The 27565-nt window shown below is 39.5% G+C and overlaps 2 protein-coding genes across 2 annotated transcripts in view; both read left to right on the plus strand.

Annotated features, from left to right (window-relative positions):
* LOC130492895 (FRAS1-related extracellular matrix protein 1-like) overlaps positions 1–12448 on the plus strand; it is a 90188-nt gene extending 77740 nt beyond the window's left edge. The window contains exons 32-36 of the mRNA XM_056866660.1: positions 4531–4686; positions 5078–5206; positions 6148–6263; positions 10064–10149; positions 12217–12448. Coding sequence (XP_056722638.1) covers positions 4531–4686; positions 5078–5206; positions 6148–6263; positions 10064–10149; positions 12217–12416 — 687 coding nt within the window. The 3' untranslated portion in view covers positions 12417–12448. The remainder of the gene's footprint in view (positions 1–4530; positions 4687–5077; positions 5207–6147; positions 6264–10063; positions 10150–12216) is intronic.
* A 5416-nt stretch (positions 12449–17864) lies between these two features.
* On the plus strand, positions 17865–20124 carry LOC130492901 (cerberus-like). Its single transcript, XM_056866668.1, has 2 exons — positions 17865–18368; positions 19770–20124. The coding sequence occupies exons 1-2, from the start codon at positions 17880–17882 to the stop codon at positions 20061–20063; spliced, it is 783 nt and encodes a 260-aa protein (XP_056722646.1). The 5' UTR covers positions 17865–17879; the 3' UTR covers positions 20064–20124.
* Positions 20125–27565: the final 7441 nt, after the last annotated feature.

Genomic DNA, 27565 nt, shown 5'->3' on the forward strand with positions numbered 1-27565 from the left:
AGCTAAACACCATCTCTGCCTCCAGCAAGAACTGATTCTTTCCTTCCGAGAGACATTCTGCTTGCCTGCATCCTGCTTGCATATCTGGTTATTTATCTTTTTCTGCATTTTTCCATCTTTTTAATATCTAGCAGATTTATTTCAAGTGTTCATATTGATTTGTATAGAGTTGCATTAGTGCACATTTACGTTTTGTGGTTTGCATGCAATCTTTAAATGTGTTTTTTGAATATAAGCATTTAGATAGAGTGGTCTACATTGCTGTTTCTTTTAACTCCTTTACCACCTGGGGGTTGGCAACCCTAGTGTGTGCTGCCTTGTACTCCTTACTTCTAAGCTAAATGTTTAACTGAGAATTCACTGCAGAAATCTCCCTCCTCCCTTTCTTGGTAGGGTGTGGCAGAGTGGTGAGTAGGTTGAGCAGAGGAAATGAGCTAGAGAGAATTTTGTTGTCAGTTCTGCTTAATATTTAATTTGAGAAGGTGGGGTTTTGCTTTGCTCTGTTATTGTTTTCTTTGTTTTGTTTTGTTCTTATCTGCCTCTTTCAAGGTCTACAAGGCTTTTAACTCTTATAACCCTTTCAAGACTTTTTGGGCTGAGGCTTTTAAGACTTTTGAGGCTTTACTCTTAAGATTTTGAAAATGTGTCTAAGGGCAAAGGTGAAAAAGAGTTTTCTTACATCTGTTATTTTATATAAATTCTGTTTTATGATAGCCTTAACCATTTCAGCTTTTTGTAAATTGATTTGAGTTTCAATATAATGAATTAAAATTAGGAAATAATTTATTAATTAACTAATTTATAATTTAATTTTTAGATGAGGAAGTTAATACCTCTTTTAAATTGATTTCAGTTATCTAGCTAGTTAACTTACCACCCTCTAAGCAGAGTAAAATGTAGAAATTTTTCACTATAGAGACTTCTAACAGATTTGCCGGTCTTTCAGTAGAGATTTGACCCCTCCCCCAAGCCCTTTGAATATTTTTCCAGAACCCTTTCTGAGTTCTCCTTTTCATATAGCCATTTTAGACAATCTTCTTTTTTTTGGGGGGGGGAAATAAAGAATGAAAAAACAACAAATATATTTGGAGATGCTGGCAACTCAGAGACTTCTAATTTCTGATACTCTATGGAAAACTTTTGAAAAATTAGATATATTGACAAAACATATAGATGACTTTTTAGCAAAGAGAAACAAGGAAAATAAGGAAACTAACAGTATAGAAGCGAAGTCAGCGCGGTACTATCTACTTTGCCAATGAAAACGCAAATGGTATGCGATCAAAGAGATGGGAAGTTATATCAAGGGAGATGGGATGTTAAGGGCAAAGAGATGGGAAGGGAGGGGTATCCAACATGGAAAAGCAAAAGGAAATTTGTATCAAATTTGGATCCATATTCACATCCCCTGACACATATGTCCCTAAGCCCAACCAAAAAATTGAAGAATGAGAATTGCTTATTGATCTTACATCTCTGGAACCAGCACCCAAGAGGGAAAATGACATATAAACAATAAACAAGTGTGTTTTGGGGATTCTAAAGAGGTGTTACCCCAAAATGAGGCTCCATTAATTCCTCCTTTCCCACAGACAAAAAAGGATACCCCAGTACATAAAGGATTGCATACAGGAGGCCTTGAGAGTGCAGAAGAGGCCCTATTAGCATCGTTTAGTGCTCTGCCAGTAAAAGAGCAGGATAATTTGTTACAGCAACTGCAAACGGTTGGTTTCTGCCTTATATGATATTAAAATGCAATCTGATCATAAACTAGATGAACAACCCTGTCCAGTAGAGATGTCTCCAAACACGCTATCCTGTAATGAGAAATCATCTTTGCCCCTAAACCCTTTCGGTTACAGGTTTTTAGATAATGCAGCCTGGGACATAGCTTTTAAAGAAAAAAATTATTGACTCTGAGTAAACTGTCTTGGAACATGACTGGAATGATGTCAAATTTCACCTAGTGTTGCTCCAGGAAACTTGAGCAAAGGCTAAAGTGTATGCTTCTGGCTTTACTTCATATTCACTACCTGCAGTTGATACTGGGAGGAATGGAAGATGCTCTGGAGAGATGACTTGTTTAATCTCAATGTACTTCTGTTGGGAATTAGATAGCGAGTTTCGTTTCTGTCAGACAGTAAAGAGTTAAATTGTTTGGATTGACTGTTTATACAGACACAGTAAGATGATGTAACAGCAATGTGTCTTTATTTAATTGGTCAGCTAATCACCATTGATAACATGTCTCAGGTCGCGTAGGACAATTGTGTTTTATTGTCCTCTTCCTGTGTTAAGAGAGGAAAAGTGTAGGAAAAGTTGTTCTACTCACTTGCTGTTTGGATTTTACACTGACAACATGCTCTAAGGAGCAGAGATGGAACAATAGGATTAAGCTTTAGATGCCTGCTAGGATTTCTAGCAAGTTATAGGAAACTAGATATGTAGAGAGGATTTATTGTTTTTCATCCCAGTTACCTTTCCTTTAGATGAGTAAATTTTTTTGATTTGAAACAGGAAAGACTCTGTTTATTGTGTCCTATTTTCTGACTCCTTGCATACCCATAATCAAACGATCCATGAGCCTCATTTCTAACAACTTCAAAGCAAAGGTTACCGAGTTGCCGAATAACTCTTCGTATACAATGGCATTGCTCATGGAGTTTGAGGAACTTTCTTCAGTTTTGGTGTATACTTATTTCCCACCATATGCTTGTAAGTTTAAGATATCTTGGTACTACAACCAGTTTGATTCTTATTTAGCGAACCTGGTTAGGCTTCATTCTGTGACCCCAGTATTATTGGCTGGTGACTTCAACGCTAGGGTTGGGGAGACAAATGAGGATCTTTTTTTGAAATGTTTCAAAATACAGATAAAGAACATCCCAATTGTGAATTATAGATGGTCTAAAGATAGGAAAATTTATGGTGCTGGCAGATATTTTGCATCCTTATTATCAAAGAACAATCTAGTGATACTCAATGAATGTATCTAGTTTGATGAAAAAGGTGACTATACATGTATAAATCATAAAGGGGCAAGTATAGTAGATTGTTTTGTTGCTTCTGTTGATCTTTTAAAAGAGCTGAAACCTTGGAAGTAATGAGATATTTGGGTGGTGATCACTATCCAGTATATTTATTACTACATCTACATGTTTGCTGCACTGCACCCTCTGTAACAAAAACAGCCTTAGCCCAGACACATAATAATTTAAGACCATCAAGGTGGTGTGAAGCTATGGAAGTGGAGGCAAAAATGAACAATAAAAACTAGTCATATAGGCTCCTAAGTAATTAAAAACATGGGAAGTATGGAACTTTTTGTCGAAGGCTTTCACGGTCAGAGTTCATCGATTCTTGTAGGTTATCCGGGCTGTGTGACCATGGTCTTGGTATTTTCTTTCCTGACGTTTCGCTAGCAGCTGTGACAGGCATCTTCAGAGGAGTAACCTTGAAGGACAGTGTCTCTCAGTGTCAAGTGTGTAGGAACCCCCTTCTGACTATATATTACTCTTCCTACACACTTGACACTGAGAGACACTGTCCTTCAGTGTTACTCCTCTGAAGATGCCTGCCACAGCTGCTGGTGAAACGTCAGGAAAGAAAATACCAAGACCACGGTCACACAGCCCAGACAACCTACAAGAACCGATGGAACTTTTTATTGAACAAATTGATTTCCTTCAGCCTGTGCTGGTAGCAGGTGGAGAAAAGTTCAAAGGAAATGGCATACCTAGTAGAAATAACTGGTACGATGCTGATTAAAAGGGCAATTAGAAGCCCTCACAGTTTAAAAACTCAAATAGAACAGAGGTATTGCCAAGAATTTTGAAACTGAAAAGAGAACATAAAAAATTAGTGAAAATTAAGAAGCTTGAGGCCCAGAAAGAATGGGAATGTTTATTCTGGGCTGTAAAAACAAAACAAAAAAAGACAAACTTTTCTGGACCTTAATAGCAAAAGGATTAGACATAAGGTTTCCTGTACCTTGCCACATTCCAGCAGTTGTCTGGGAAGCCTTCTTTGCTACCACTTTCACAAAAAAAAAGTTGTGATATACTGGATAGCACACCAAAATTACCTCCAGATACGAAGGAATGGATCCTGGTAACGGTTAGTTAAATTAAGACCTTGATTAAGTAACAAAAAAAGGGGAAAGCACCTGGTCCTGACCTAATATCAGCAGAATTGTTAAAAACTGACCCAGATTGGTGGGCACAGTTTCTGCCCCCAATCTTTACAGATATAAATAAGACAGGAAGCATGCCTGAAGCATGGCGTAGTGTAATAATTGTCCTGATTTATAAAAAGGGGGATCCGATGGACCCGACAAATTATTGTACAGTAAGTTTGTTGTCCACCATGCTCCTTGGGAAGCTTAGAACCTAGGAATTTCCCATCCTGGAGTTGGCAACCCTAAATTGCACCCTTCTAAATTGCACCCTTGACTTCAATGGATTTTCTGAATTTACTGATAAAGGTTATCCTTCATCTTCATCTATCTTTTTGTTACTCTTTGTCATTAAGTACCATGGGATGGCAGTACTAAGAGTAGAAGATGACAGCCCATCGCCTAACAAAAACAAGATGGCAACTGGATCATTGATAAGCCAAGATGAGCCAAACAAAAATGTGGCTTCCCCAAGAAAAACAGAAATTCCACAAGCAGACTCTAACATTCAGGTATAAACCTCTTTTATTGCAGTTTGCTTGTGCTCTCACTTGTGCTATACTATGGCCAAGTTTAATACCAATCTTCAATTTCCTCACAATGTTTTTTGTTTAAAAAAATCGCTTAGCTTAATATCAAAAAGTTTTTTTAAAAATTACTTCCAATTTAACTCCTGAGAACCTACAGCACTTGGACAAATAAATCTGTATTTGATTATGTCATTTTCCAGATTAAGCTGGTATCCATCTGCATAATTTCCTCTCAACTATTTATGTACATAGTACACTGCTATTACAAATTCAATGTAAATCCTTTCTAAAAGGGGTTCATAAACATTAAATATAGAGACTAAAAATATGAATTTTTTTTGTCTAATGTTTACAAATGTTCCTTTCTTTCCAGATCCCAAAACTCGCCTTTCCAAAGAGTTGTACACCAGATTTAAAGGGTCTCTTGCATTTTGAAGAAAACATTCAGAGGTTGTTTCAGTGTGATGGTATTTCTTGGACTTTCTGGAATTCCACAAGCAAGGTAGCAATCTGCTCATCTTGGTTACAGTTTTGGAGAATAGCTGTGTCGGTCTGCAGTAGAACAGCTAGAATCGAGTCCAGTAGCACCTTAAAGAACAACAAGATTTTCACGGTGTAAACTTTCAAGAGTCAAAGTTCCCTTCATGTCTACTGGAAAATGAGAAATTGTCCCAGACCTCATTTTCTCATTCTACCATGGAGGTATAGGGTAGGGTTCAGATACAGTGTAGGGTCCAGATACAATCCAAAGGTCTCCATTTGGATATCCTAATCTATAACATTGATTTTCAAATAGTGGGTCATGCCCTACAGCTGGGACACACTGTCATCTAAGCAGGCCATGCCAGCAGAATCAGAATTTTCTCTTTTTGGTTCAAGGGTTTATTTTAAGAGAAGGAGAAAGATGGCAATATGTGATAGAAAAGTGGAAGTATGAGCCATTTTGCAGGTTGGGATTAAAGGTTAGGTCCAAGGTCTGAAATAGTTGAAGACTACAGATGGCTCAGGCTAGCCTGATGTTATCAGATCTCAGAAACTAAGCAGCGTCAGCCCTGGTTAGTATTTGGATGGGAGACCACCAAGCAACACCAGGGTTGTTATGCATAGGAAGGCAGTGGTAAACCACCTCTGTTAGTTTCTTGCCTTGAAAACCCCCACCAGGGGTCACCATAAGTCAGCTGCAACTTGACAGCACTTTACACACAGAGAGATCTGTATTTCAAATAAACAATGTAATACGTTACTATTTGGTCGAGTAACATTCAGTGGCTGAAATTAAAATGTCAGTCAAAAATACATTTTAGGAGTATACAGTATACAATTTCCCTGTGGAAGCCATTAACCATTTCAGTTCTTGAGAAACGTTATAAAAACTGAAGCTGCACTTTCAAAAGGTGAATGCAGTGGAAGAAATGTTTCTGAGCAAAAATTATTTCATTCCAGAATGGTAACTTGAAAACTTGTCCTCCTGGATGGAGCCATCATGATGGAAGGTGCTATATCCTAATCACTGATCAGAAAGTCCAATGGAATGAAGCTGCACGGACTTGCAAAGTACGGTAAGAAGTCATCTATTTGTACATACCCGTTCCAGTGGATAAGTGTGGAAATGAAACCCTTGCATTTAAGATAAAACTAAAATTGGATGTGAGGTATGAGATGTGAGATTTTCAAATATGCTTGATATCCTAAGTCACTAGCACAATTGGAATTCCTCCACAAATGTATCTTTTGAATTAATAGTCCATCTACAGCCATCATTTAATTTATCCAGTTGCTTTGAGGAGCATGCTAAACATTTTAAAAAGCAGAATTTCAGATAAAGAAATTTATACAGGCTTCCATTAATATGGAACTATGTGAAAAATGTATACAATTTTAGATTGTATGCATACAAGTTGATGTATACAAGTTTGGGCAGTTGCATCATCACAATTTTTCCCTTGTGTAAGCACTGTACAATCCTTTTGAAACATGGAAATGCAATAATCTGTGTTCACAGAAAATGTCAGGAATTCTTCTAAATATTGAGGGGAGATTGTGGGGATAAGGAGGAGAAAGAGAAGGAAGACTAAGATTTTGTGTAGATGGAAGAAAACCAACCCAAACAATAGTAATTCCTTCAAAAATACAGGCCCACTTTATCAGTGGTCTGTTTTTTGGCAAAAGTGATTTTAACTATACTGTGGGAATAACTGATAAGAGTTAAATTCACATAAACATTAGTGACTCTGATAAGCCATTTTCCATATTGTAAATCAGCAATCTCTTGTTTCCTCACATTTCTTTTTTCTTACCCAAGTACTGCAGGACAACCAATGCTGTCCTAGAGTTCTGTCCTAGAGGTCAGCATTCTACAATGCTGTCCTAGAGTTCATTTATTTCCCTTTCCGCTAGTGTCCAGCAGTATCACAATGTATAATGTTTCTGATGTTTGGGTCCCCGTCAACCATGAAATTCACTAATTGACTTAGGGCCAGTTATTACCTCACTATCTCACCTACCTCAGAAGGCTGAATGAGAATTACAAAACATAATTTATTAATATGGTCACTGACCAGCAAAAGATATGAGAATTAAATGGGGGCGGGTGGCATAAGGGGAAGGATGGCATATGTACAGCCTTGAACTCCTTGGAACAAGGACAGAGTAAAAATATAATAAAATGCCAAATGTGCAATGACTTAAGCCCGGTTCACATGTTACAGTGAATGCATGCCGCGTCTGCACGTGTGTACATCTGTTTGTACAAAAGAGCCAATGCGCATTAACTTTATGAATGAAACCAGGGACCAATACCTGGATAAATGTGGGTTTTGTATCACATGTTCAGCTGTACATGCATTAACTGTAACGTGAGAATTACTCACTGCATATACAAAGAACTATCAAGTATCCATTGTCCATGGATTGTATGTGTGTTCACTGTAACTTGTGCTCAGGGCTTCCAGCATAGGTTTAGCTGACCGTCTGGCTTTGTGTGCAGTTGACAAGTGTAAACAAAGGCAAATTATAATTAAGAATCATAGACACAGATTATGAAGATACTTTGCTGATCTATGTTGGCTAGTAAGGAGGGTACTGTTTAGCTAATTCATCCTAACAGTCATTGATCTATGCTCCACTGGGGTGATTCGAGAATAACTTCCAACTTGGAATATGGCCCATTAACATCTTAAAAGCAGACATAATTCCAATTAATAAATTAATGTAAATGCTGACACTGAGTCAAATCAATTTGAGAAACAAGGATTGGATGTCAGCCTTGTAACATCAGTGTGCTGTGCTTTAGCAGAGTTTGCACAGAGTAGGTGGCATTTTTTGAAGCAGGGGCTTAATTAGAGAAAATAAGGACAGTGTTTATATTTACATATCTCATCTCGTCCAGTTTGTCTTTTCACTTTCTTTATGACTGACACGGGCTATTGTTAATTTCATCCTAAACTAACATATTCTCTCAACTAGTATATCTAGGTTGTCATTTGATTCAGCTATTAAACAATTTGGCTTTCTCCCAGTTTACTCTGTATCATTTGCCTGGAATTATACATTACTTGGCTATAGGTTTTGTTGAAATCACCAATATTTATTTCCAAGTAAATATTTGAGCATAAGTGGATTAGACGGAACTAAGCCATACTATCCAGCTGACTTCAACCAGGGCCAGGGCCTTTTCAGCACTGGCCCCTCCCTGGTGGAACTTTCTGTCCAGTGAGACTCAAGCCCTGTGGGACATGGCTCAGTTCTGCAGAGCCTGCAAGACAGAGATGTTCCTCCAGGTTTACAGTTGAGGGCAGCAATGTTTATACAATGGCTGGCTTTCTCTTGTTGGGCTTTCCTTCAGACTCCCCCCACCCACTGTTCTTTTGGTCTCCACTTCATTATTTCATCACTACACATGAGAGGGTAGTTGATTCCCTTTTGTATTAATATTGGCTTTAAACATCATATTTGGGGTAAAACATAGTTAGGACGCCATCTTTTTAGTTAGTCTTTTGGGGATTTTAAATACTGACAACAATTTATATTTTCTGTGCTTTTACTCTATCTAGTTCTTGTAGGTTATCAGGGCTGTGTGACCGTGATCTTGGTATTTTCTTTCCTGACGTTTCGCCAGCAGCTGTGGCAGGCATCTTCAGAGGAGTAACACTGAAGGACAGTGTCTCTCAGTGTCAAGTGTGTAGGAAGAGTAATATATAGTCAGAAAGGGGTTGGGTTTGAGCTGAATCATTGTCCTGCAAAAAGTATCAAAGGTAATGTGCTAATCATTGTCCTGTAAGTATCAAGATAATGTGTTAATGAGGGTGTGGTATGTTAATATGGAACCATTGTATCCTGAAGTGATCTGTTAATGTGTGAAATCCAAAGCTAATCTGCATGGCTATTGTTGACTGTAGTCTTTGTTAGTCTGGAGGTTTTCAGGACAGGAAGCCAAGCCTTATTCATTCTTAAACTCTCTTCTTTTCTGTTAAAGTTGTGCTGATGTTTATGAATTTCAATGGCTTCTCTGTTTTGTCAGATTGCACAGAGAAGCCATTGAAATTCATAAACATCAGCACAACTTTAACAGAAAAGAAGAGTGTTTAAGAATGAATAAGGCTTGGCTTCCTGTCCTGAAAACCGCCAGACTAACAAAGACTACAGTCAACAATAGCCATGCAGATTAGCTTTGGATTTCACACATTAACAGATCACTTCAGGATACAATGGTTCCATATTAACATACCACACCCTCATTAGCACATTATCTTGATACTTACAGGACAATGATTAGCACATTACCTTTGATACTTTTTGCAGGACAATGATTCAGCTCAAACCCAACCCCTTTCTGACTATATATTACTCTTCCTACACACTTGACACTGAGAGACACTGTCCTTCAGTGTTACTCCTCTGAAGATGCCTGCCACAGCTGCTGGCGAAACGTCAGGAAAGAAAATACCAAGACCACGGTCACACAGCCCGGATAACCTACAAGAACCAATGAACTCTGACCGTGAAAGCCTTCAACAATATTTTACTCTATCTATTTTGTATATTATTATGTTGTTTATTGAATTGTTCTAAGACACCCTGTGCCTGGTCTCAGCTGGGAAAGGGCAGGATATAAATCCAATAAATAAATAAATACTGGTGTATAATATTCATCAGACAAAATTTGTGTATCACAGCTTGTCTCTTTTTGGCATGAAGAGCTGCATTTCAAATAGCTTCTTTAAAGAGGATTTGATGATCCCAAGTTTTGAAAATGTGTTGTTCATGAGCCATGCATGCCAGGTGATGATGTGCATATGGCACTTTAATCAGTGGGATAGATGCTACTTCTGACTCTACAATCTTCATTTATTGAGCCCAGGTACCATGGCAGTTTAGCAAGTGTGGCTTCCAAATTACATATGCAGTGGCTGTGGGACTTCAGTGAAAGGAGACCCTTTTGGATAGGTATGTATGAAGCAGAGAGTCACCGTAGCCTATCTCTTACATTTCATAAGAACATAAGAAAATCCCTGCTGGATCAGACCAAGGCCCATCAAGTCCAGCAGTCTGTTCACACAGTGGCCAACCAGGTGCCTCTAGGAAGCCCCCAAACAAGATGACTGCAGCAGCACCATCCTGCCTGTGTTCCACAGCACCTAAGATTTTCTACCAAATGATGTAGAAAAAGGAAGGATAATATTCAAGTACTATTTTCTTAAAATATATTTATCTATAGAGGTTCATAACTAAACCTTTTAGATCATATTCCATGCTCATATTCCAAGAAAATTCCCGGTTTCACAGGTCCTTGGCAGGAAGAATCATAGAGCTGGAAGGGACCACCAGGGTCATCTAGTCCAACCCCCTGCACAATGCAGAAAATTCACAACTACCTCCCTTACACACACACAGGAACCTTTACTCCATGCCAAGAAGATGGCCAAGATGCCCTCCCTCTTATCATCCGCTTAAGGTAATAGAATCAGCACTGCTGACAGATGGCCATCTAACCTCTTCTTAAAAACCTCCAGGGAAGGAGAGCTTACCACCTCCTGAGGAAGCCTGTTCCACAGAGAAAACGCTCTAACTGCTAGATAATTCTTCTTAACATCTAGATGTAAACTCTTTTGATTTAATTTCAACCCGTTGTTCTGGTCCGACCTTCTGGGGTAACAGAAAATAACTCGGCACCCTCCTCTATATGACAGCCCTTCAAGTACTTGAAGATGGTTATCATGTCACCTCTCCGTCTTCTCCTCTTCAGGCTAAACATACCCAGCTCCTTCAACCTTCCCTCACAGGACTTGGTCTCCAGACCCCTCACCATCTTTGTTGCCCTCCTCTGGACACGTTCCAGCTTGTCTACATCTTTCTTAAACTGTGGTGCCCTAAACTGAACACAGTACTCTAGGAGAGGTCTAACCAGAGCAGAGTAAAGTGATACCATCACTTTGCGTGATCTAGTCACTATACGTCTGTTGATGCAGCCTAAGATTGCATTTGCCTTTTTAGCTACTGCATCACACTGCTGACTCATGTTCAGTGTTTGGGCTACTAAAACCCCAAGATCCTTTTCACACACACTGTTGCTAAGACAAATCTCCCCCATCCTATAATTAGGCATTTGATTTTTCCTACCTAAATGCAGAACTTTACAGTTATCTTTATTGAAGTGCATTTTATTAGTTTTAGCCCAATTGTCCAGCCTGTCAAGATCATCCTGTATCCTGGCTCTGTCTTCTACCATATTTGCTACCCCTCCCAATTTAGTATCCTCTGCAGATTTAATAAGCATCCCCTCTATTCCTTCATCCAAATCATTTATAAAGACGATGAATAATACAGGGCCCAGGACAGATCTCTGAGGCACTCCACTAGTCACTCCTCTTCAAGTGGATGAGGAACCATTAACAAGCACTCTTTGGGTGAGATCTGTCAATTAGTTACAGATCCACGTAACAGTAATAGGATCTAAACCACATTTTCCCAATTTGTCAACGAGAATACTATGTGGAGCCTTATCGAAAACCTTACTGAAATCAAGATAAACTATGTCTACAGTATTCCCCTGATCCAGCAAGCCTAGCAGTTGTGCCCTTGAAGCGCTTCTCTGATTTGGCCTCTCTCCCAGCCAATTCTATTATTCAGGAACTTTCCCCTCCCACCTAAAGAGCTCATGGCTCAGCTTCATACTGGATCTTGTGAAGAGCAGTCCTTAACCAGGTGGGATCATGGCACCAGCCAAGGGTCAATGCTGTAGCCATTTGCCACAATTCACAGGTACAGGTACTGAAGACAGTTTAGTAACTGTGATGTTAATTTTAAAACAGAGTTTATGTTTTCACAATGAAACCTCCCAGATTAAAGCTTCCATGAATAGAACATATTTATCCAAGAAAACTATCACTCAAAAACAATACATGGTAGAGAACCAAGGTAGGAAGAAACAGGTAAGAATATTTAGGAGAGACAGTGTTTTGGACTGACCAGCTGTTTGATGGCCACTGATGTGTATAATTTTATTCATTATAGGCTTGAATGATCGAAGAAATCCAGGCCAGTTAGAATGGAATGATGGAGAAAGTGTCGGTTTCACCAACTGGAGAAAAGTTCTGCCTCATCTTTCAAAGAAAAAAAAGAATTGTGTTTTAGTACAGCAGCAGGGGAAATGGCAAAGAAAGGAATGCAGAAAGGGCAAAGGACACAACTATATATGCTCCAGAAAACTGTAAAGAAAGCTGACATTCAAACACATACCTGGCCTTTCTTGTGAATAGTAATTTTTAAACATATTTATTTGAGAGTGCCAGAAGAGCTCAAAATGAGGTGACAGGTAACCTAATTGTAGTAGGTTTATAAAAATCTGTTAGTCTTTAAGATGTCACAAGACACCTTTTTTGTTTCATAAAAGATGGAAGAAATGAGATTTTGTGCTACCCTTTCATCTCTCTTTTCTCATTCAGTGCATTGGGTTTTCTCATTCACTCCTTGAGGGGAACTGCCGTGTGGGCATGGACATATTTTCCTGAACAGGGCATCTTACTCCTACAATGTGACAGTGGTTTGAATCTTAATTTTGAAAAGGTTATATCAGGTTATCCTCCTGTATATACAAAAATGCACAGTGCCGGTCTCAGACATTTCTGAACTTGAAGTGAAAAGTAAAAATGATACCCCACACACACACATCTTTGCAATGGCTTAGAATGCTGGAGGATGAAAGCAGGAAAATTGTGCCTTCTTTTGAAACTGCCACTTAGAATGGCTGTGCTTGTAGCCTTGTGGTAAAGTTAGCCCTGGTGATATAATACTATAGTGGATTTTTAGACATTAAATTCTGATAATAAGTGAAAGTTCAGTGTATTAATGTGGACAGGGCTCAAATGGTAAGCACTGAACATCATTTTTTATCTGACCTGTCCACCAACTTCAGTAGATTTCAGTCTTAAAGAATCTTGGCAGAATTATTCAAATGTGCTATTTTTCACCGTTTTGCCAAAGTCTTGTTTTGTGCATTTATACCTCAGGGATTGTTCATGGGTAGTACCTCTTTCCTTCTCCATAATTTTCTTTTCCCTGGTAAAACTGGGCATATACATTTTTTTTTTTTACAGTGACGGGAGAATCTGATTCCTGAAGCTTACATATTGCATTTTTCTTCTCCTCGCTATGCCAGTGTCAACAGCATAGAAAGGAATAAGCCGAATCTAGCCAATGGGAATTACCATCTCTGTGTGGGTGGGAATTGAATACAAATCCCATGACAAATCCCATATCCCATGGATATTGGACAGATACTTGGCCTAAAAAGATGAAAAATTGTACAGCCATGTAAAGATGACCCAGAATATCACAGGGTTAGCTTTCTCGTGGTCATATGTATCATCCTTTGAAATGGTCAGGTAATATAACTCTCTAACAGCTCATTCCTGAGCCTTTGGTGGCTGGGGATGGCATGGCCGAGGCATAACTGCGGCACCTCTAAAGAGATTCCCCGGCCTCCGAAAGGCTTAAAAAAGCCTTTTTGAAGCTTACATTTCGAAAATGGGCATTTTTCCCCATTGAAAACAGCAAGGCTGCTCCAGGAAAAACCTGGCACAGCAACACTGTTGCTGAAGGGGATGTTCCCAGCCTGAAAGGGGTCAGGAAGCTGCCTACCGGCAGCTCTGACCCCCAGAATGCCCTGGGAACGCCCCCCAGGATGACGGCATGGGGACCTGTACCGGCGTGATGCCAGTGGGAGGCTCAGCTGCCGTCCCAGGTCTGCGCTGTCTTGCCAGTGCAGGGAGGCCAGTGGCGCAAGTAAGCTGGGTGCTGGAGCAAGCGGGCCAGACTCCGGCACAGCCACTTGTGCACCTCCTGAGCTCTTTTGGCCCCAGAGCTCAGGATGGGCTGCCCGTGTTGTAAAATAAGTAGAGAAATCTTAATTTGTGTGGGCTCATTGTGAAACCTTGGAAAAGCATAACTATTCTGTTCTTTTCCACAAATAGGATAGTAATTCCTGATGAAATGGAGAAAAGGGAGGGCAATGGAGTTTTAAAAAATTGGAAAAACACTATAAATGTCTTAACAAGTCAGCAACATTTTAATAGTCACTAGTCTGCAACTCCAAAAGACTTCCAGTAGTCCATTAGAAACAAAATATGATTTCTCAGAAGAAAACTAATTTTTAACATTGGCATTGATAAATATGTGATGAGAATTATACAAATAAATCAGGCTTCTATTATACACATGTTTTCCTTTTAGGGGCATTTGAAGTGCATGGGTTTTTACAAATTATATATACATTCTTTACTGAATTCTAGATACAATAGTATGTTTATCATAGCGAGGTTTTGCTTTATTTAAATTAACCTGGTGCTAATCAACATTTGTACTCCAAATACCATTCTATATGTACTGTATCTACTGTAATGTCTAAATATGTACTGTTAATAAAAGCATATTACAAATGATAAAAAATATTGAGGCTGTATCTTTGTTGTCCTTTAATAGTCCCCGTCAATGTTTCTTTGAGACAAAAAATGTTGAAACCCATGGAAATATGTCTTATATCATTGACAATGACAATGGCATTGGCTGCTTCCTTGCTGGAAAGTGAAGTAGAGGTAAGCAGGGTTCTGGTAGTGAATGAGTAGGAAAGAGATCTTGGCTTGTAGTGGATCGTTTGATGAAAATGTCAACTCAGTGAATAGCAGTGGTGAAAAAGTCAAATTCTGTGATAAGGGATTATTAGGAAAATGACTGAAAATAAAATGGCCATGCTGTAATGTAAATATCCATGGCATGGCCACATCTGGAACACTGTTTTACAGTTCTGGTCACCCTATCTCAGAAAAAATATTCCAGAGCTGGGAAAGGGGCCATAAGGAAAGATTAAACCGGCTGATGCTTTTCAGTTTACAGAAAAGGGGACCAGGGGTGGGGTGGGGGATGATAGAAATTTATAAAATTATGCATGAGGTGGAGAATGTGAATAGAAAGAATTGTTTCTCCCCATTTTTAACTTGGGGGCATCTACAAAAGAAACAACAGTGCAGGTTCTCAGATCTATGAGGTCTATGCTTGCTGCCCATATACCTGTATGCTGCCTACTCCTAGATCACAGTCCCAGAAACTCCTTAGAGGAATCTGCTAATGAAGTAAGCTCCCCACCCCACACACATATTCACTGCGCTAGATCCTACAAAACACAAATGCTTCTTGATGCCTACCTCTTCCCAACCTTCTTTGCCCCCCCCCCCACACAAAAGTATTGCTGAGGGTTAGGGTATTCCCATGGATTAAAAAGTAATGTGGCACAGGGGCTGTAAATAGAAGAAGGAGTAAAAAGCCTGGCAAGTTATATCATACTACTCTGCTTAGGTACATGCAGAGTTTTCCTCCATACTTAACAACCTTCCTCCAGTGAAAGAGGCTTTTCATCTACTAGAAGATACTCTTCCTCCAGAAGAAGGTGACTCTAGCTTGTGGAAAGTTAGCTGAGCAGAGTGGTAGGATACAATCCACTATTTTATTTTTTAATGGAGATTTCATCCTGAAAGCCTGACACACAAGGATATTGCTAATAGTGTATGACCCTTAAATGTATACTCATGCAATTTCCAATTACTAGAGGAATCTGAAAACATGTCAATTGACTACTGTCTCTCAACATGAGATTTAAAGAGTACCTTGAAGCAGTTTAGGTATTTCCAGGCACCTCAAAAGCTGAAATTTGACACATTAACTAAGATGGTCTGAAAGGGATTCACTGTAAATGTCTCCTTAGAAGAGGAGGCTGAAGTTGGTTCCCAGTTCGTTCCTCCTTAGAAGCAAGAGGATACTTAAAGACTTCATAGGAAGCTGACATTTCACATTGCCAAAGACGCGCTGGTTAACAGAGATGTCCTCAGTTGCTTGCTTTTAACGAACTGGGCTCTAATCAACAAACGTTTATCCGACAAATAAATCCGTTTAAGATTCCACAAGAGTTCTTTTTTTGTTTTTGCAGTAACAAATGAATGTTACTCTGGAAGATTTTACTAGTTTATTTTACATTCTGGAAGATTTTACTAGTTTATTTTACATTCCAAGGCCATTTGGGGCAATCAGTCTGAAAGATCAGAATTCTGAAATGAAAGAAAATTGAAAGGATTTTACTGGTCTGAAATAATATACTTTAAATTCAATCTAAAAATGTAATGTTATTACCAATAACATGCTGGGCACCAAATTCTGAACATGCTTCTGAATCAAGATTATCTTTTCAGTAAGTCTGCTTTTTGATTCACTTACGCATTCCCTGTGTAAACAGCTGTTTGTGTATTCATGATGCCATTTGCTGTTCCCAGGGATTCTGTTTGTTTTTCGTTTTGCCCCTTCAATTTGTCTCCTGACCAGAATCCTGTTTACTCACTCCAATCCACAGCCTTGTCCTATTGAAAGAATGCTTTTGGACAGCCCCACACTGGGCAACATACAGAAACCAAGTTGCAATCTGTCACAGCGTGTTGTGGGGGGTGGCTTTTAAAAATTGTAGTCATTTCTGTATGTTGCACCTATTCTTAATTATGGCTTTTTCATTTATAAGATTTTTTCTCTGTATAAACGTCCAAGTCCACAACTGAGAATCATACTTTATGTCCATGAAAGCTTATACTGTAATAAAACATGGGTTTCTTCATTGTTTCTAATAGACTAAGAGCATTCACACCTGCCAATTAAATACATATCCTTCCTACATTGATCTCTGCATCCACCTCCTTCCTTTGCCTCGGCTGTCTCATTTCTGTCAGATCTTAAATTTAAAGACAGGGACCTTTCTTGCTGTACAGTATGAAGGGCCAGGCACATTGACAGAGCTATATAAATACAAAATAATATTATGGTATTTACCTTATTGTATGCATCTGAAATAAAGTACTGTCTAAACAGCTAAATATGCTACAGTCTCATTGAGATTTTACAAATAGATCAACACCTGTCAAAAAAACAAGATTCCTCCCTCAAACTACCTACACTCTTTGTTTATTCTTGTTTAAAGCGGTCCCCTCTCCCTTTTGTTAGGCTGACCTTCCAGCTTCCCTTCTTCATCTACCTGTAGGTGGGGAATTAAATATGACAGACTGTACTGGAAGCCAAAGGGAGACTTGTGGGACTTGAACGGATTTATTGAAGGATGAGGTTTCTTGGGCTAGGGCCTACTCCATTAAGCCACCACATCATCTGAGGAAGTGGGCTCTAGTCCACAAAAGATTATACTTCAACAAAGCTATTCACCTTTAAGGTGTCACAGGAGACCTTTCTGTTTTGGTTGCAATAGACTAACACAGCTGCCCCACTTGAGAATGTATTGGAACGCTAATACACATTTAGGAAATGTCCACAGTTCCTAGACAGCCTCTAAACAATTTATCCAAACACTGACAATCACTCCTGCCTGGGAAAACAGATCCCACTTTAGATAATGCATTCTGAATACACATTCTCCAAGTTAGGAAGATTAAGATACTCAGGATACTCTTATCATAATCACAGCCTGCAGTTAATGAACACCACCTGTTTTGTCCCCCACCACCTTCCTCTAAGAGAGTACCATTCAGACTCTAAAACTGTAGACTTCATATAAATACAGTAGCCTGCTTTCAAACCATTTCTGAAGCTGCAAGAAATTAAGGGGGAAAGGAGTACCCACCCAGAAGGCCAGCATAATGTTTTTGCTATTGATTCAAATGCTGCTGATTTCATGCCATGGAACAAGGGAGCAAACAGAAGAGCTACAGAAGAAAAGGGGAGAAACAATTCCACACTTTTTGACTCAAGATTTGCTAAGGGAAGATCTAGCCGATAATGAGGGCGTTCCGGAACGTGGTTGGTTTGGGGCAAACCCATTGGCAGAGATGACGAGCAAGGAGCAAGATGAATCCCAAAGGGCCAAATTTGTTTCCCCATATAGAGATGCAACTCAAGATGTTGGGAACTGGGCCCCCACATGTGGGTCTCCGCATTCAGAGGATGCAAAAAAAACATCTTCCCATCCACACTGCAAAAGGGAAGCAGAATCACCCTTCAGGAAAGATGCCAAAAGGTTCTGGGACCTTTTTATGTTGAAAACCAAGTCAAGGTCTGAAGAAGTTGTCCTTCCCATCAAGACCAATGAGATGTACGAGGAGACTTGCAGCACTCTGCCATTTTCTCAGGTAAAGGAAATTAAACCTAAACTTATATCCCTTGTCTAACCTTCTTTTAAACAATCAGGAATGTTTGTGAAGTACTGCTGATATTCATAAGTTCAAATTGCACTTTTAATTTTCAAAATATTTCTCCCTAACAGCAACCTTGTGAGGTAAGTCTCCATTTCCCCAATTTTACTGATTGGACATTGAAGTCAGAATACGGCATTGCTGACAGCTTGCTTAAAAATCCATGCTCGAAATTAAAATGTATTTGGGAGTGCTGCAAGTCTTGGAGCCAGAGAGCCTGCAGCCTTTGGCAACAATGTTCTATCACAATAACTTTTATATTTCTGCTGCTGAGGTAAAGATTACTTGAGGGCATGTAAATACTTAAAATGGATGCTGCCCTTTACATAGATGGAAGCTGCTTTAAGAGGTAAGCGTTTCATTAAAAATTTCTGCTCAAGAATCTGGAGTAAACACTGCACAGCGAAAACCCAACTAAAGTTGTGTACATGTTAAGAGTTTCCTACATTGAGGTAACAATATGAACATGTGCCTAGCTATCTGTCATAAAGTATATACATTATGTTGATATTATCAGATTCTAAGCATGACTAAGATGCTTAGAATCTTTTGAAAAAGAAAAAGTAAATCACAACATCTAAACATACAACAGATAAAGGATTTTCTTTTCCCCCCAAAACTGTATTGTATATTATATAAAGAGGACAACAGATTAATAAGGAGTCGGTTAAGTACATGAAGTGTGACTTGCAAAGTCACTGGACAGACTGAAGCTGACCACTATCCCCCCCCCATCTATATAAGGGGGTAATAATACTGGCCTTTCTTATAAGGTAGGTCTAAAGGATTACTGATACTTAAAAAAAAAAACCTCAGCTGTTAATCATTCTGTACAGTAGTTCCATATGATTAGCAGCATGGTCATGTTTCAAAGGGAATCTTACATTTATAGAGAAATTATAGGTAAGCAAACATTTGATCAATTAAAACCCCCCAAAGTAAATTAACATCTTTATTGAGACAGAATTATTAATTACTACTGTTCTTCTGTTTTCAAGGGCAAAGCACCCTTTGCTCCTTTGTCCCAGTAGCCTTTGGTGCAACCTGAGACTTCTTTTGCACTAGCATTGCCTAACCTAATTAAATCTACAAAACTTCACTCCATCTTAAGAATTACCATAAGATTTGAAGGCTTGAGCCCCAATGTCATGCCCCCACATCATCTTCTCTCCCCACTCACTCCTTTAATTTTGAACTTGAAAGATTGCCCACTACTTAGCAACATTTTGGTTAATCCTGAAAAGTTATTACCTACAGCTATGTATATATGAGTGTATGTATTTGTTCTCTAAGAAAATGTCTACGTAAGTGCTTTAACAGGAGTGTGCTTTCTTTTAGAGCATTGTGTATGAGAACTGTGAGACGGTGGTGGTGCAGAACAACTTATGCTTTGGGAAATGCAGTTCCTTTCATGTTCCTGGTCCTGAAGATCGCCTTTATACCTTCTGTTCCCACTGCTTGCCAACCAAGTTTTCCATGAGACATTTGGAGATGAACTGTACCAGGGTTGCTCCTCTGTTCAAGGTGATTATGATTGTAGAAGAATGCAAGTGTGAGGTTCAGAAGATTAAAGACCCTGAGATAGGATTTCTGCACTCAGATGTGCATGCAAATGTATACAAACACAACTGATCCTTTCAAAGCTACCTTTATCCTTCACATTGGCAAGAAGAGACAAGATATCCATTACACGTTCTACTTGTTCTGTTTTTATAAAGTCTGATGCTTGATGTGTGTGTTTCTCTTGTACAAAATGGACAGTGCCCAAAATAGCTATTGCTGAATGTGCTCTTCTATACCAAGAAAGTTGGGTGGGTCTTCATTGTTACACTTCACTTCATATATCTCAGATATGATCCTTGGACTAAAAACAATTAGGCATCTTGATTCCAAGGACTTTTTGTTTATTTGTTCATTGGCAACATATCCTTTGCCTTATACTCATTACTTTCACTCATAGCTAATTCAACTGGATGTAGGAACCATTCACCAGTTTACCTGTATTTGGACATTTCTTTTTACAAACGAGCAGCTGATCACTCACTTTTTGTGATACGGTGCTACCAAAATATTGGATCTTAAAGGAAAACATTACTAAATAATGGGGAAAATCAGAATTGTGACCTGTTGATGGTGGACCAGCCTTAATTATAATAAAACAAATGTTAACATGACTTTGTCATATTGAAAGGAGTGAGGCAAGCATGTTGTTTAGCCATTTTTATTAATTTCCCTTTAAATTGGGATTTAATTTTAATATGACTTAATTGTGCTTCATCATTGCAAGTCAACTCAAATGTACACATAAATCTATTTTGTTCAACAGGACTCTAGGCACAGAAATGTAGCCATTCAGCCCAATCCCAGTCATGTTTTCTTAAATCCTGATGGGTGCGATTAGAGCTACTCCCTAGTACATTTTGGAGGGCTAGCAGTTGATGGACCAAAAGCAGCTCCAAAGGACCTAAAGCAGCATTTCCCCCTCCCCATGCCACTTGTTTTTGTGGACACCACATGATTATATGGGCACCACATGAGATCTGTAGTGGGAAGGGGAATCAACAGAAACCCCTCCATTTGTGTAAACCGCAGATCCAAGGAAATGTCTCTTCAATGATAAAGTCCTTGAAGGCATTTTCCTTTTCAAATTGCATCCTATCAACTATTTAGAAAGAGGAAAGATAGCTATCCCTTCCAAACAGACACCCTCTTATTGTCACTACCTACAATAAGGAAAAATACTTAAGTTATTTCTCCTTATATCTTTGGATCCCTGAGAAATGCAGCTTCAGGCCATTTTGCTAGCCTCCTATAGAAAAAAAAACATCCAGATCAAAGGGAATAGTCTCTGTGTGGATAGCTGGTTGGATTGGGCCCTATGTGTGAATTTTCTCTGTTTAGAATGGAGGTGTTAAGAGAAAACAACAGCTGTAATTGTTAATTAGATTAGTGCACTAGCTTTTGGGGCTGAGTGTTTAATTAACCCAGCAATGATCAGCTGCATGTAATTAACACTGTATTCTGTTATATCAAGGATGTGTTAATTTGATCTGATTTTTAGAGTGAACTTCCACATTCAGAGCAAGTTGTGACCAGGTGCTAACAGAATATTGCTGGGGAGGGGGGTAGAGCCAGAGGATAGGGGTCTTATATAGACCCCAGAGACTTAAATGCAGTAACACTGGAAATGCCAAATGGGGGTTGTTTCTGAAAAGTTCCCTATTTATTTTGATTTGTTTTTATTTCATTTTAGTTTAATTTACAAGGCTTCTCAGGGATGTCCCTAATTGAGGGGGGGAATAACAAGTGTTCAGTTATTGCTGCACTGTATCTTATGTAAAGACTGTTACCTTTAAAGCTATTTTAACTGCTGTTAATTGTCAACTCCTGGGGTGCATTTTTTCTTTCACATGCACAATCAGATTACTCCTTAAATACCTGACCAGATTCACAGAGATACCAGTAAAAGTATGCTAACAATATGCCAAGTGCTGTCACCTTGTTGTTAGTCCAGATTCCAGGGGACACGGGTGGGAACCAGCTGAAATAACAGATTGGACGCCTACAGCCCTTTCCTGTAAGCACAACCTTCTTTGAATGACATTCAACATCTGGATTTTTAAACAATTAATGCTGAAAAAATCCAGTCCCTGCCAGTTTAACTGTAGCAGGCTGCTAATAATATTACATCATCTGTCAGCAAGATTTACAAAGTTTCTGATCAAATGGAAGCTTAACTTCCAGTGAGTATATCAGGCTCTTAGCCTATTAAAATATGTGTGTGTGTGTGAAGTGCTGTCAAGTCGCTTCCGACTCATGGCGACCCTATGAATGAAAGTCCTCCAAAATGTCCTGTCTTTGACAGCCTTCCTCAGATCTTGCAAATTGAAGGCTGTGGCTTCCTTTATTGAGTCAAACCATCTCTTGTTGGGTCTTCCTCTTTTCCTGCTGCCCTCAACTTTTCCTAGCATGACTGTCTTTTCCAGTGACTCTTGTCATCTCATGACGTGACCAAAATACGATAGCCTCAGTTTAGTCATTTTAGCTTTTAGGGTCAGTTCAGGCTTGATTTGATCTATAACCCACTGATTTGTTGTTTTTTTTGGCAGTCCACGGTATCCGTAACACTCTCCTCCAACACCACATTTCAAAGGAATCTATTTTCTTCCTATCAGCTTTCTTCACTGTCCAGCTTTCACACCCATGCATAGTAATAGGGAATACGATGGCATGAATTAATCTAGTCTTGGTGGCCAGTGACACATCCTTACACTTCAAAATCTTTTCTAGCTCCTTCATGGCTGCCCTTCCCAATCTCAATTCTGATTAAAATATGGCCACTTAGAATCATAGAGTTGGAAGGGACCACCAGAGTCATCTAGACCAACCCCCTGCACAATGCAGGAAATTCACAACTACCTCCCCCACACACCCCTAGTGACCCCTACACCATGCCCAGAAGATGACCCTCTCATGGTCTGCCTAAGGTCATAGAATCAGCATTGCTGACAGATGGCCATCTAGCGTCTGCTTCAAAACCTCCAGGGAAGGAGAGCTTACCACCTCCCAAGGAAGCCTGTTCCACAGAGGAACCGCTCTATTAGAAAATTCTTCCCAACCTCTAGACGGAAACTCTTTTAATTTATTGGTTCTCGTAGGTTATCTGGGCTGTGTAACCGTGGTCTTGGTATTTTCTTTCCTGACGTTTCGCCAGCAGCTGTGGCTGGCATCTTCAGAGGAGTAACACTGCAGGACAGACATTGGAGAGACACTGTCCTGCAGTGTTACTCCTCTGAAGATGCCAGCCACAGCTGCTGGCGAAACGTCAGGAAAGAAAATACCAAGACCACAGTTACACAGCCCGGATAACCTACGAGAACCAATGAACTCTGACCGTGAAAGCCTTCGACAATCTTTTGATTTAATTTCAACCCATTGGTTCTGATCTGACCTTCTGGGGCAACAGAAAACAACTCGGCACCATCCTCTATAATGACAGCCCTTCAAGTACTTGAAGATGGTTCTCATATCCCCTCTCAGTCTTCCCATCTTCAGGCTAAACATACTCAGCTCCTTCAACCTTTCTTCATAGGACTTGGTCTCCAGACCCCTCACCATCTTTGTTGCCCTCCTCTGGACACATTCCAGCTTGTCTACATCTTTCTTAAATTGTGGTGCCCAAAACTGAACACAGTACTCTAGGTGAGGTCTAACCAGAGCAAAGTGATACCATCACTTCACGTGATCTGGACACTATACTTCTGTTGATACAGCCCAAGATTGCATTTGCCTTTTTAGCTATCACATCACACTGTTGACTCCTGTTCAGCGTTTGGTCTAGTAAGACCCCAAGATCTTTTTGCACACACCTCTGCTCCCTCATTCTATAATTATGCATTTGATTTCTACTACCTAAATGCAGAACTTTACATTTATCTTTGTTGAAGTGCATTTTATTAGTTTTAGCCCAATTCTCCAGCCTGTATCCTGGCTCTGTCTTCTACCATATTTGCTAACCTTCCCAATTTAGTATCATCTGCAAATTTAATAAGCATCCCCTCTATTCCTTCATCCAAATTATTTATAAAGATGTTGAACAACACAGGACCCAGGACAGATCCCTGAGGCACTCCACAAGTCACTTCTCTCCAAGTGGATGAGGAACCATTAACAAGCACTCTTTGGGTGCGATCTGTCAACCAGTTACAACCAGTTGCAGATCCACCTAACAGTAATAGGATATGTTATTATCTAAATGGTCTTATCCATTATCTAAATGATTTGGATTAATCTATAGGGGTTTTGTTGCATGAAGGCTTTGGCTTTTATGACAGATTGTTTAACTAGTTTGCTTCTGTTTCTTCTGCGTCGTATGATTGGACGTATGAAACTTGGTTACAACTGTGAATTTACACAGTGGTCACAGAGTGGTAAGTTGAAGTACTGCAGTCCAAGCTCTGCTCACGACCTGAGTTCGATCCCGATGGAAGTCGTTTTCAGGTAGCCAACTCAAGGTTTACTCACCCTTCCATCCTTCTGAGGTCGGTAAAATGAGTACCCAGCTTGCTGGAGGTAAAGTATAGATGACTAGAGAAGGCAATGGCAAACCACCCTATAAACATAATCTGTTTAGTAAACGCTGTAATGTGACATCACCCCATCGGTCAGTAATCACCCAGTGCATGCATAGTAGATTACCTTTACCTTTATTTGTATAGTAGGCTAGTGTTTCCCAACTGGTGGGTCTTGACCAGAAAGTGGGTCCCAGGTTCTTGCCATTTGATTGATTTATGCATGCTCAAGTGGGTCACCATAACAAGTAAATTTACACTTGTGGGTCACTTTACCAAAATGATGGGGAACCACTGTATTAATAGGTTCTATGACTAGTGTTTGAACTGAACTGGAAAACCCAAGGGTATAGATGTCTGCTTAGAGCCCTGTGGGGAAGAGTGAAGCTGCAGTATTGCAGTCCAAAGCTCTGCTCACGACCTGAGTTCGATCCCAATGGAAGTTGGTTTCAGATAGCCAGCTCAAGGTTGACTCAGCCTGCCATCCTTCCGAGGTCGGTAAAATTAGTACCCAACTTGCTGGGGGTAAAGTGTAGAGACTGGGGAAGGCAAAGGCAAACCACCCCGTAAACATAGTCTGCCTAGTAAACGTTGGGATGTGACATCACCCCATGGGTCAGTAATGACCCGGTGTTGTGGACTTCCGCTAGAGACACTGATCTGAGCACTACGTCCCTCGGGGGCTCCTGAGGGAACCAAGAAATGTTCGAACTGGGGGTGCCAAACTGCACTCCTGCCCGGCTCTAATCAGTGAGTTGGGTAGCAGGAACTTCCCTGCAGCCTTCAAGAGCGTTAGACCCCCATTTTTTCTGAGAGAGCCTCTGGGAGACTCTCGGAATTTTGGGTGTGGTCCCGCCGGCATAGAGGGAAATAACACAGCTGTGAACGTCTCTTTGGAATCAGGCTCGGATCTCCTCTACCTATTACCATCTAAGCAACTATTATACCGAAGCAAGAATACCTAATCTCCTAAAATCTGAGTAAGTGAAAAGAATTTTGTTTTACCTGGATCTGGAAGCTCCGAGAGATTGCTAAATACATCTTTTGCGAAATACATCTTTCAAATCCGTATCTCCACACCCAATGTTTAAATGACTCTTTGAAAACAAGAAAAGATCAGATAAACCGGCAGGAATCCTATCAATTTGATCGGTGGGAAGACATAACAACTAGGATTTTTGAAAGACGCTTCAGCTATCAATCAGAAACTACGACGTATAAAGAGGAGGGAGGAGGAGTAACCCCACCTCCACCCCAAGGTGTCATCTTTCTAACTAAATTAAGTCTTCCTGCCACTTCCTTCCCGGAAACAATCTATCATTGAGAGAGTATTAGAGAACTTTGAATCGGATGTGTGGCATTATCGTGTAACTAGCAAATACTTCCCAAGTCCCTGAACAAAAGGAAGATGGAAGGTTTACGACCCTGATTCCTGCAGCACCTCTTTGTTATTTACAACACCGGTGTATTTGTCTGGACTTTACCAACTAAGTCTTAACAGAATTTTCAGAAGCAGCAACCATGGAACGTCTGACTAAACAGCTGGATCAATTTTCTGCTTTGATGAACACTATTAATTTATCAACCAAAAACTGGATATCATCTTAGACAGTCTTAAAGATATAAAAACCCAAATCATCACAATGAAGTCAGAGGTGACACTAGAGCGCTCTCTAGTTGACAAGAGAGACGAAGAACAGAAGAATCTTGCAAAGGAAACGGAGAACTACAATAAACAAACTGCAACAGTCCAGCTGGCAACAACGGATCTGAATGTGAGTGACTTTGACTTCTGTCTCTATAATCTGCCTGATGAACTTTTTAACACCAGCTTCGAGGACTTAAAGGGTAGAAAAACTGGAGCTACTGAGATCTCTTTCTTTGATTTTGGGATGGAAGAAATTGCAATGCAGATCTACTATGAAGATCATTCACCTGCAGAAGAAACTTTACCAACAACTTCCAAGGATGCTCTTCGACGTTTAGTGTTAATAAGGAAAAGAAGAAAATGCTGGAAATTCCGGACAAAGGGACTGATTTAAAAGAGTCTAGTTTTTCTTTTGGAAGGGGTTAAAAAGGAACCGGTTAAAAGGCTTGGCTTTAATGGAAATAGAATTATATATGATATCAATGTACTAGAAATATAATTTGTATTAAGTGAGTGTTTGGGAGAAATGGAGGATTTACAAAATAATTAATTTTTAATGGAAGTAATTAAATGTTTCCTACTGTTCTAATCCATTTATTATTAGTGAGATTTACTAACTTTCTTCCTTTTCTTTCTTTCCCCCCCTTCATGATAGTATTAATTATTAATCTTTTTCTCTCTGAAGAATGTAAATGCCAAAGAGATTAATAAGTATTAGTAACAATATCAGGATTAGAATTTTATGCAAAAGAGACTACTAATTTATCACAAGATGGAGGGAGGTGTAGAGGAAGTCAACATATTTTTGATTATATATAAATATCTTCAACAATGTTTTTATTGGATTTTACGTTTTACTGTTTGTTTATATTAATTGTTAAACTTTGTGTTTAATACTTTTGGAAAAACAATAAAAAAATTATTTTTTAAAAAAGTAATGACCCGGTGCTTGCACAGGGAACTACCTTTACCTATAGATGCCTGCTAGACCACAGAGTTAAGAAATTTTATTTCCTTTATTTATAACTCACCTTTCTCACTGAGATTCAAGGTGGAGTACAAAAATTACAAAAACGCTCACATATGTCACTCCATGTTGTATGACCTAGTTCTCACAAAAATGGTAAAACAGTGTCTACAGTGTGCCAATTTGAGTGCAAGTGGTTGGTATGAGGCTTCCATAACAGATTTTTTAAAATCCCTGTAAAATCCCTGAGCCTGGTCTTGGCTGGGGAGGGCAGGTTATAAGTTAAAAAAATAAATACATAAAACATTAGTATGTAAAGAAGACCCTTCAAACCCTTCTCCATGAAATCTAGCTATCTTCCACCCCTCTTTTAATAGGATGGATTTCTTTTGTATGAAAAAGCTTTCAACATATATGCCCCCCTCACAGCCTGAAATGGTATAGGCCA

This window comes from Euleptes europaea, unplaced genomic scaffold, assembly GCF_029931775.1.
Source record: "Euleptes europaea isolate rEulEur1 unplaced genomic scaffold, rEulEur1.hap1 H_1, whole genome shotgun sequence".
Classification (NCBI taxonomy): domain Eukaryota; kingdom Metazoa; phylum Chordata; class Lepidosauria; order Squamata; family Sphaerodactylidae; genus Euleptes; species Euleptes europaea.